We start from the raw sequence: 11225 nt of genomic DNA on the forward strand, positions 1-11225 counted from the left end.
AGAAGACTAGAAGACTAGAAGACTAGAAGACTAGAAGACTAGAAGACTAGAAGACTAGAGACTAGACGACTAGAAGACTAGAAGACTAGAAGACTAGAAGACTAGAAGACTAGAAGACTAGAAGACTAGAAGACTAGAAGACTAGAAGACTAGAAGACTAGAAGACTAGAAGACTAGAAGACTAGAAGACTAGAAGACTAGAAGACTAGAAGACTAGAAGACTAGAAGACTAGAAGACTAGAAGACTAGAAGACTAGAAGACTAGAAGACTAGAAGACTAGAAGACTAGAAGACTAGAAGACTAGAAGACTAGAAGACTAGAAGACTAGAAGACTAGAAGACTAGAAGACTAGAAGACTAGAAGACTAGAAGACTAGAAGACTAGAAGATTAGAAGACTAGAAGACTAGAAGACTAGAAGACTAGAAGACTAGAAGACTAGAAGACTAGAAGACTAGAAGACTAGAAGACTAGAAGACTAGAAGACTAGAAGACTAGAAGACTAGAAGACTAGAAGACTAGAAGACTAGAAGACTAGAAGACTAGAAGACTAGAAGACTAGAAGACTAGAAGACTAGAAGACTAGAAGACTAGAAGACTAGAAGACTAGAAGACTAGAAGACTAGAAGACTAGAAGACTAGAAGACTAGAAGACTAGAAGACTAGAAGACTAGAAGACTAGAAGACTAGAAGACTAGAAGACTAGAAGACTAGAAGACTAGAAGACTAGAAGACTAGAAGACTAGAAGACTAGAAGACTAGAAGACTAGACGACTAGAAGACTAGAAGACTAGAAGACTAGAAGACTAGAAGACTAGAAGACTAGAAGACTAGAAGACTAGAAGACTAGAAGACTAGAAGACTAGAAGACTAGAAGACTAGAAGACTAGAAGACTAGAAGACTAGAAGACTAGAAGACTAGAAGACTAGAAGACTAGAAGACTAGAAGACTAGAAGACTAGAAGACTAGAAGACTAGAAGACTAGAAGACTAGAAGACTAGAAGACTAGAAGACTAGAAGACTAGAAGACTAGAAGACTAGAAGACTAGAAGACTAGAAGACTAGAAGACTAGAAGACTAGAAGACTAGAAGACTAGAAGACTAGAAGACTAGAAGACTAGAAGACTAGAAGACTAGAAGACTAGAAGAAGAAGACTAGAAGACTAGAAGACTAGAAGACTAGAAGACTAGAAGACTAGAAGACTAGAAGACTAGAAGACTAGAAGACTAGAAGATAGAAGACTAGAAGACTAGAAGACTAGAAGACTAGAAGACTAGAAGACTAGAAGACTAGAAGACTAGAGAAGACTAGAAGACTAGAAGACTAGAAGACTAGAAGACTAGAAGACTAGAAGACTAAGAAGACTAAAGACTAACTAAGTGGAAGTTTAAGTCACCGTACGATGTAATATATTACGATTATTGATTATTTTCGGTGAAAAACACACACTAAAACTCGATTATACATAACGTTTCGGCCTACTCAACTTCAGCCATCATCAGATCTGTAAAATTTATTGCGGTTTCATTAGTATTTTTACAAACATTTCTTACATTCACAATTTTCTTTGATACCCACATTTACTGCATCAATCGATCACCACCAGTGTGGTTGCAATACTAACCCCCCTTTCGCTGCTATGTGTTGTGTTCTGCTACTTCGTGTTGATCGTTTTCGGGGTCGTTCGTTTGTTGTTGGTGTGTGCGTATGGTTCGGCTCCGAAGTTTGCACACTAGGCCGTTGTAAGCCGAGTCGATCCTCCACATTCGCGCTGCATGTTCACTGTTCGTGCTTCGCCTAGCAGCTTGATGTGGAAGGCCTCTGCTATCGTTCTGCTCGCCTGGTTTTCGATTTTTTCCAAAATCTCCGTTTTGTTGAAATTGAAATTGTGTCCTTCGTCGATATGGTGTTGCGTTAATCCCGTCTTGGCTTCCTTTTTCCTTATGTTCGTCCTGTGTTCGTTGATTCTGGTTTCGAGCATTCTTCCGGTTTGTCCCACGTAGACCTTTCCGTCATTTGTGCCGCAAGGGACGGCATACACAACATTTTTCGTTTTTTGTTTCGGGATGGGATCCTTTAGTCGGCTGAAGACGGTATTTTTTATTTTGTCTCGGGTCTGGTATGCCAAACTTATGCCGTGTTTGTTGAGAAGCTTTGACAACTTCTCGCTTAGACCCGGATATACGGCGTTGACACGTACTTTGTCTCCTTTTTCTCCTCCCTTTCTTGTAGGCTGTTGTAGTGTCGATCTGTTCTGTATTTTAGCATTTTCGCAACAAACCAAGTTGGGTAGTGGTTCTTCCGGAGAATTTGTTTTACTATGTTAATCGTGTTGTGTCTTTCCTCTGCATCCGTTAATTTGATTGCTCTGTCTATTAGCGCTATTGCCGTATTGCGCTTATGTTGGAACGGGCTTTCCGAGTTGAAGTCCAAGTACCTTCCATTGGCTTGTTTCGGCGTCCACACTTTCACGATTTTTCCATTCTGCTTGTGCAGTGTCATGTCCAGGAATTTGAGTTTCCGGTTCTCCTCCCTTTCAACCGTGAATTGCAATTTTTCATGAAATTCATTGAAAGTTTCTACTATTGTTTCAATGTGTTCGTGTTTGGCGATACAGAAGCAATCATCTACGTAGCGTCGGTATACTTTCATCGTTATTTGTTTGTTCTCCAGCTTCCTCATGCTTTCCTGTTCTAGGCGCTCCATAACCAGGTTTGCAACGACTGGTGAAAGTGGGGGAGCCCATCGGGACGCCGAAGTTCTGTTTGTAGAATGTTCCTCTGTATGCGAAGAAAGTGGATTCCAGCACCAGCTTAACCGCCGCGACGAAGCTGCTCTTGTCGATTGGTGTGTGATCTTCTATCTCTTCCCATCGTCGGTCTATACACTCTAAACGCGTAGTCTACCGGCACGTTGGTATACAGCGATGTGACGTCAAGCGAGAACATTGTTTCATCCTCACTGATCTGTGTCCCTGATACCTCGGAGGCGAAAGTGAAGCTGTTGACGACATGAGCTTCAGTTTTTCCAACAATTTTCCCAAGGATGTCTGATAGATATTGGGCTAGTTTGTATGTTGTGGACCCAATGGTCGATACCACCGGGCGCAACGGTCTACCTTGTTTGTGGATTTTAGGTAGTCCGTATATACGAGGGGGGTGGCAGTTGGACACATTCAACCTTCTGTGTGTCCGGCTGTCGATGTACCGTCTATCTTTCCATCCATCCAAAATCGACTTAATCTTTCTCGCGATCCTTGCTGTTGGGTCGAAGCGAATTTTCTCGTAGGTCTCGGCATCTTGAAGCATGCCTTCCATTTTTTCTTCGTATTCCTCCGACGACAATATCACTGTCTTGTTGCCCTTGTCAGCCTTGGTCAGTAGTATGTTCGGATGTTCTTTGAGAAATTTTCTGCTTCTTCCTACATCTTTCGCGATCCATTCTTGTTGGTGATGGCGGGGTTGGTTGTTGTAGTTGATGAAGTTGGACATCGCAGTTGCTACCTCCGCTCGGATTTCCTCAACGTTGTCTTTGTTCTTGATTGCTCTGTCGATTTCGGCAACTGTCTCGATGTATGGAAAATTTCCTCGGTTCGGTACGTTGTAGTTCGGCCCAAGCATCAATGTTCGTTCCAGGTAGTCTGGTATCGCTGCTTCAGTCGTGTTTTCCACCCATTCCGCCTCGTAGCTCAGTTCCGCGACTCTCTTTCTCTTAAGGCACTCAAGTTTCTTGATTTCTTTATCCTTCGTGGTCGCGTAAACTCTCACAGTTTTGTCTTCCACCATTTTCTTAGCGCGCACGAAGTCCTCTCGCTCTAACAGTCGCTCCAGAGTGTTTCTAAGATCGGTTTTTGCTTTCTTTGTTCTTGCTACCGTTCTCTTGCCATCGGCTATCAACTCACTGATTAATCGGATTTTTTGCTTGGTTAACACTTTCTCCATTTGTCGGTACGATTCTTCATTTTCCAGGTTGACGTGCACCTTGTAGTTTAGGCACACTGGTATAACCTTGCATTTCCGGCAATTCAGTAGGAACTTGATGTGGTTGCTAGATTTCGCTAGCTTGATTGATGTTCTTTGAAACCGCTGCAGCACATCTGCTGTATGGCTGCCATACTTTTCTGCTACTTCTCTCACAAGATGCATCTCCCTTCCTTAATCAAACGTTTTCACTATGTGGAGTTTATGTCACCGTCGAATGTTATATATTACGATTATTGATTATTTTCGGTGAAAACACACACTAAAACTCGATTATACATAACGTTTCGGCCTACTCAACTTCAGCCATCATCAGATCTGTAAAATTTATTGCGGTTTCATTAGTATTTTTACAAACATTTCTTACATTCACAATTTTCTTTGATACCCACATTTACTGCATCAATCGATCACCACCAGTGTGGTTGCAATACTAACCCCCCTTTCGCTGCTATGTGTTGTGTTCTGCTACTTCGTGTTGATCGTTTTCGGGGTCGTTCGTTTGTTGTTGGTGTGTGCGTATGGTTCGGCTCCGAAGTTTGCACACTAGGCCGTTGTAAGCCGAGTCGATCCCTCCACATTCGCGCTGCATGTTCACTGTTCGTGCTTCGCCTAGCAGCTTGATGTGGAAGGCCTCTGCTATCGTTCTGCTCGCCTGGTTTTCGATTTTTTCCAAAATCTCCGTTTTGTTGAAATTGAAATTGTGTCCTTCGTCGATATGGTGTTGCGTTAATCCCGTCTTGGCTTCCTTTTTCCTTATGTTCGTCCTGTGTTCGTTGATTCTGGTTTCGAGCATTCTTCCGGTTTGTCCCACGTAGACCTTTCCGTCATTTGTGCCGCAAGGGACGGCATACACAACATTTTTCGTTTTTGTTTCGGGATGGGATCCTTTAGTCGGCTGAAGACGGTGTTTTTTATTTTGTCTCGGGTCTGGTATGCCAAACTTATGCCGTGTTTGTTGAGAAGCTTTGACAACTTCTCGCTTAGACCCGGGATATACGGCGTTGACACGTACTTTGTCTCCTTTTTCTCCTCCCTTTCTTGTAGGCTGTTGTAGTGTCGATCTGTTCTGTATTTTAGCATTTTCGCAGCAAACCAAGTTGGGTAGTGGTTCTTCCGGAGAATTTGTTTTACTATGTTAATCGTGTTGTGTCTTTCCTCTGCATCCGTTAATTTGATTGCTCTGTCTATTAGCGCTATTGCCGTATTGCGCTTATGTTGGAACGGGCTTTCCGAGTTGAAGTCCAAGTACCTTCCATTGGCTTGTTTCGGCGTCCACACTTTCACGATTTTTCCATTCTGCTTGTGCAGTGTCATGTCCAGGAATTTGAGTTTCCGGTTCTCCTCCCTTTCAACCGTGAATTGCAATTTTTCATGAAATTCATTGAAAGTTTCTACTATTGTTTCAATGTGTTCGTGTTTGGCGATACAGAAGCAATCATCTACGTAGCGTCGGTATACTTTCATCGTTATTTGTTTGTTCTCCAGCTTCCTCATGCTTTCCTGTTCTAGGCGCTCCATAACCAGGTTTGCAACGACTGGTGAAAGTGGGGAGCCCATCGGGACGCCGAAGTTCTGTTTGTAGAATGTTCCTCTGTATGCGAAGAAAGTGGATTCCAGCACCAGCTTAACCGCCGCGACGAAGCTGCTCTTGTCGATTGGTGTGTGATCTTCTATCTCTTCCCATCGTCGGTCTATACACTCTAACGCGTAGTCTACCGGCACCAGTCGTTGCAAACCTGGTTATGGAGCGCCTAGAACAGGAAAGCATGAGGAAGCTGGAGAACAAACAAATAACGATGAAAGTATACCGACGCTACGTAGATGATTGCTTCTGTATCGCCAAACACGAACACATTGAAACAATAGTAGAAACTTTCAATGAATTTCATGAAAAATTGCAATTCACGGTTGAAAGGGAGGAGAACCGGAAACTCAAATTCCTGGACATGACACTGCACAAGCAGAATGGAAAAATCGTGAAAGTGTGGACGCCGAAACAAGCCAATGGAAGGTACTTGGACTTCAACTCGGAAAGCCCGTTCCAACATAAGCGCAATACGGCAATAGCGCTAATAGACAGAGCAATCAAATTAACGGATGCAGAGGAAAGACACAACACGATTAACATAGTAAAACAAATTCTCCGGAAGAACCACTACCCAACTTGGTTTGTTGCGAAAATGCTAAAATACAGAACAGATCGACACTACAACAGCCTACAAGAAAGGGAGGAGAAAAAGGAGACAAAGTACGTGTCAACGCCGTATATCCCGGGTCTAAGCGAGAAGTTGTCAAAGCTTCTCAACAAACACGGCATAAGTTTGGCATACCAGACCCGAGACAAAATAAAAAACACCGTCTTCAGCCGACTAAAGGATCCCATCCCGAAACAAAAAACGAAAAATGTTGTGTATGCCGTCCCTTGCGGCACAAATGACGGAAAGGTCTACGTGGGACAAACCGGAAGAATGCTCGAAACCAGAATCAACGAACACAGGACGAACATAAGGAAAAAGGAAGCCAAGACGGGATTAACGCAACACCATATCGACGAAGGACACAATTTCAATTTCAACAAAACGGAGATTTTGGAAAAAATCGAAAACCAGGCGAGCAGAACGATAGCAGAGGCCTTCCACATCAAGCTGCTAGGCGAAGCACGAACAGTGAACATGCAGCGCGAATGTGGAGGGATCGACTCGGCTTACAACGGCCTAGTGTGCAAACTTCGGAGCCGAACCATACGCACACACCAACAACAAACGAACGACCCCGAAAACGATCAACACGAAGTAGCAGAACACAACACATAGCAGCGAAAGGGGGGTTAGTATTGCAACCACACTGGTGGTGATCGATTGATGCAGTAAATGTGGGTATCAAAGAAAATTGTGAATGTAAGAAATGTTTGTAAAAATACTAATGAAACCGCAATAAATTTTACAGATCTGATGATGGCTGAAGTTGAGTAGGCCGAAACGTTATGTATAATCGAGTTTTAGTGTGTGTTTTCACCGAAAATAATCAATAATCGTAATATATAACATTCGACGGTGACATAAACTCCACATAGTGAAAACGTTTGATTAAGGAAGGGAGATGCATCTTGTGAGAGAAGTAGCAGAAAAGTATGGCAGCCATACAGCAGATGTGCTGCAGCGGTTTCAAAGAACATCAATCAAGCTAGCGAAATCTAGCAACCACATCAAGTTCCTACTGAATTGCCGGAAATGCAAGGTTATACCAGTGTGCCTAAACTACAAGGTGCACGTCAACCTGGAAAATGAAGAATCGTACCGACAAATGGAGAAAGTGTTAACCAAGCAAAAAATCCGATTAATCAGTGAGTTGATAGCCGATGGCAAGAGAACGGTAGCAAGAACAAAGAAAGCAAAAACCGATCTTAGAAACACTCTGGAGCGACTGTTAGAGCGAGAGGACTTCGTGCGCGCTAAGAAAATGGTGGAAGACAAAACTGTGAGAGTTTACGCGACCACGAAGGATAAAGAAATCAAGAAACTTGAGTGCCTTAAGAGAAAGAGAGTCGCGGAACTGAGCTACGAGGCGGAATGGGTGGAAAACACGACTGAAGCAGCGATACCAGACTACCTGGAACGAACATTGATGCTTGGGCCGAACTACAACGTACCGAACCGAGGAAATTTTCCATACATCGAGACAGTTGCCGAAATCGACAGAGCAATCAAGAACAAAGACAACGTTGAGGAAATCCGAGCGGAGGTAGCAACTGCGATGTCCAACTTCATCAACTACAACAACCAACCCCGCCATCACCAACAAGAATGGATCGCGAAAGATGTAGGAAGAAGCAGAAAATTTCTCAAAGAACATCCGAACATACTACTGACCAAGGCTGACAAGGGCAACAAGACAGTGATATTGTCGTCGGAGGAATACGAAGAAAAAATGGAAGGCATGCTTCAAGATGCCGAGACCTACGAGAAAATTCGCTTCGACCCAACAGCAAGGATCGCGAGAAAGATTAAGTCGATTTTGGATGGATGGAAAGATAGACGGTACATCGACAGCCGGACCCCCCCTCGTATATACGGACTACCTAAAATCCACAAACAAGGTAGACCGTTGCGCCCGGTGGTATCGACCATTGGGTCCACAACATACAAACTAGCCCAATATCTATCAGACATCCTTGGGAAAATTGTTGGAAAAACTGAAGCTCATGTCGTCAACAGCTTCACTTTCGCCTCCGAGGTATCAGGGACACAGATCAGTGAGGATGAAACAATGTTCTCGCTTGACGTCACATCGCTGTATACCAACGTGCCGGTAGACTACGCGTTAGAGTGTATAGACCGACGATGGGAAGAGATAGAAGATCACACACCAATCGACAAGAGCAGCTTCGTCGCGGCGGTTAAGCTGGTGCTGGAATCCACTTTCTTCGCATACAGAGGAACATTCTACAAACAGAACTTCGGCGTCCCGATGGGCTCCCCACTTTCACCAGTCGTTGCAAACCTGGTTATGGAGCGCCTAGAACAGGAAAGCATGAGGAAGCTGGAGAACAAACAAATAACGATGAAAGTATACCGACGCTACGTAGATGATTGCTTCTGTATCGCCAAACACGAACACATTGAAACAATAGTAGAAACTTTCAATGAATTTCATGAAAAATTGCAATTCACGGTTGAAAGGGAGGAGAACCGGAAACTCAAATTCCTGGACATGACACTGCACAAGCAGAATGGAAAAATCGTGAAAGTGTGGACGCCGAAACAAGCCAATGGAAGGTACTTGGACTTCAACTCGGAAAGCCCGTTCCAACATAAGCGCAATACGGCAATAGCGCTAATAGACAGAGCAATCAAATTAACGGATGCAGAGGAAAGACACAACACGATTAACATAGTAAAACAAATTCTCCGGAAGAACCACTACCCAACTTGGTTTGTTGCGAAAATGCTAAAATACAGAACAGATCGACACTACAACAGCCTACAAGAAAGGGAGGAGAAAAAGGAGACAAAGTACGTGTCAACGCCGTATATCCCGGGTCTAAGCGAGAAGTTGTCAAAGCTTCTCAACAAACACGGCATAAGTTTGGCATACCAGACCCGAGACAAAATAAAAAACACCGTCTTCAGCCGACTAAAGGATCCCATCCCGAAACAAAAAACGAAAAATGTTGTGTATGCCGTCCCTTGCGGCACAAATGACGGAAAGGTCTACGTGGGACAAACCGGAAGAATGCTCGAAACCAGAATCAACGAACACAGGACGAACATAAGGAAAAAGGAAGCCAAGACGGGATTAACGCAACACCATATCGACGAAGGACACAATTTCAATTTCAACAAAACGGAGATTTTGGAAAAAATCGAAAACCAGGCGAGCAGAACGATAGCAGAGGCCTTCCACATCAAGCTGCTAGGCGAAGCACGAACAGTGAACATGCAGCGCGAATGTGGAGGGATCGACTCGGCTTACAACGGCCTAGTGTGCAAACTTCGGAGCCGAACCATACGCACACACCAACAACAAACGAACGACCCCGAAAACGATCAACACGAAGTAGCAGAACACAACACATAGCAGCGAAAGGGGGGTTAGTATTGCAACCACACTGGTGGTGATCGATTGATGCAGTAAATGTGGGTATCAAAGAAAATTGTGAATGTAAGAAATGTTTGTAAAAATACTAATGAAACCGCAATAAATTTTACAGATCTGATGATGGCTGAAGTTGAGTAGGCCGAAACGTTATGTATAATCGAGTTTTAGTGTGTGTTTTCACCGAAAATAATCAATAATCGTAATATATAACATTCGACGGTGACATAAACTCCACATAGTGAAAACGTTTGATTAAGGAAGGGAGATGCATCTTGTGAGAGAAGTAGCAGAAAAGTATGGCAGCCATACAGCAGATGTGCTGCAGCGGTTTCAAAGAACATCAATCAAGCTAGCGAAATCTAGCAACCACATCAAGTTCCTACTGAATTGCCGGAAATGCAAGGTTATACCAGTGTGCCTAAACTACAAGGTGCACGTCAACCTGGAAAATGAAGAATCGTACCGACAAATGGAGAAAGTGTTAACCAAGCAAAAAATCCGATTAATCAGTGAGTTGATAGCCGATGGCAAGAGAACGGTAGCAAGAACAAAGAAAGCAAAAACCGATCTTAGAAACACTCTGGAGCGACTGTTAGAGCGAGAGGACTTCGTGCGCTGGAGCGACTGTTAGAGCGAGAGGACTTCGTGCGCGCTAAGAAAATGGTGGAAGACAAAACTGTGAGAGTTTACGCGACCACGAAGGATAAAGAAATCAAGAAACTTGAGTGCCTTAAGAGAAAGAGAGTCGCGGAACTGAGCTACGAGGCGGAATGGGTGGAAAACACGACTGAAGCAGCGATACCAGACTACCTGGAACGAACATTGATGCTTGGGCCGAACTACAACGTACCGAACCGAGGAAATTTTCCATACATCGAGACAGTTGCCGAAATCGACAGAGCAATCAAGAACAAAGACAACGTTGAGGAAATCCGAGCGGAGGTAGCAACTGCGATGTCCAACTTCATCAACTACAACAACCAACCCCGCCATCACCAACAAGAATGGATCGCGAAAGATGTAGGAAGAAGCAGAAAATTTCTCAAAGAACATCCGAACATACTACTGACCAAGGCTGACAAGGGCAACAAAACAGTGATATTGTCGTCGGAGGAATACGAAGAAAAAATGGAAGGCATGCTTCAAGATGCCGAGACCTACGAGAAAATTCGCTTCGACCCAACAGCAAGGATCGCGAGAAAGATTAAGTCGATTTTGGATGGATGGAAAGATAGACGGTACATCGACAGCCGGACACACAGAAGGTTGAATGTGTCCAACTGCCACCCCCCTCGTATATACGGACTACCTAAAATCCACAAACAAGGTAGACCTTTGCGCCCGGTGGTATCGACCATTGGGTCCACAACATACAAACTAGCCCAATATCTATCAGACATCCTTGGGAAAATTGTTGGAAAAACTGAAGCTCATGTCGTCAACAGCTTCACTTTCGCCTCCGAGGTATCAGGGACACAGATCAGTGAGGATGAAACAATGTTCTCGCTTGACGTCACATCGCTGTATACCAACGTGCCGGTAGACTACGCGTTAGAGTGTATAGACCGACGATGGGAAGAGATAGAAGATCACACACCAATCGACAAGAGCAGCTTCGTCGCGGCGGTTAAGCTGGTGCTGGA

The 11225-nt window shown here is 43.9% G+C and overlaps 4 protein-coding genes across 5 annotated transcripts in view; 3 read left to right on the forward strand and 1 right to left on the reverse strand.

Annotated features, from left to right (window-relative positions):
• LOC109400410 (protein bunched, class 2/F/G isoform) overlaps positions 1 to 11225 on the forward strand; it is an 864004-nt gene that overhangs the window by 95054 nt on the left and 757725 nt on the right. The gene's annotated exons all lie outside the window — the stretch shown is intronic.
• LOC134291471 (uncharacterized) lies at positions 1734 to 4146 on the reverse strand. Its single transcript, XM_062859237.1, has 3 exons — positions 2888 to 4146; positions 2321 to 2762; positions 1734 to 2255 (listed from the first exon to the last, which is right to left on the reverse strand). Exons 1-3 carry the CDS (start codon positions 4144 to 4146, stop codon positions 1734 to 1736), a joined length of 2223 nt encoding a protein of 740 aa, XP_062715221.1.
• LOC134291477 (uncharacterized) lies at positions 5751 to 6797 on the forward strand. Its single transcript, XM_062859245.1, has one exon. It carries the CDS (start codon positions 5751 to 5753, stop codon positions 6795 to 6797), a length of 1047 nt encoding a protein of 348 aa, XP_062715229.1.
• LOC134291481 (uncharacterized) lies at positions 7084 to 9561 on the forward strand. Its single transcript, XM_062859251.1, has one exon. It carries the CDS (start codon positions 7084 to 7086, stop codon positions 9559 to 9561), a length of 2478 nt encoding a protein of 825 aa, XP_062715235.1.

This window comes from Aedes albopictus, chromosome 1 (assembly GCF_035046485.1).
Source record: "Aedes albopictus strain Foshan chromosome 1, AalbF5, whole genome shotgun sequence".
Lineage (NCBI taxonomy): Eukaryota > Metazoa > Arthropoda > Insecta > Diptera > Culicidae > Aedes > Aedes albopictus.

Excerpts from the sequence above, each read along its gene's own strand:
- LOC134291477 (XM_062859245.1), top strand. The coding sequence starts at position 5,751 with ATGAGGAAGCTGGAGAACAAACAAATAACGATGAAAGTATACCGACGC.
- LOC134291481 (XM_062859251.1), top strand. The coding sequence starts at position 7,084 with ATGCATCTTGTGAGAGAAGTAGCAGAAAAGTATGGCAGCCATACAGCA.
- LOC134291471 (XM_062859237.1), bottom strand. The coding sequence starts at position 4,146 with ATGCATCTTGTGAGAGAAGTAGCAGAAAAGTATGGCAGCCATACAGCA. Across the intron at positions 2,763-2,887 it reads GTAGACTACGCGTTTAGAGT|AACTTCGGCGTCCCGATGGG; the intron begins GTATAGACCGAC and ends TTCTACAAACAG. Across the intron at positions 2,256-2,320 it reads GACACAACACGATTAACATA|AACAGATCGACACTACAACA; the intron begins GTAAAACAAATT and ends GCTAAAATACAG.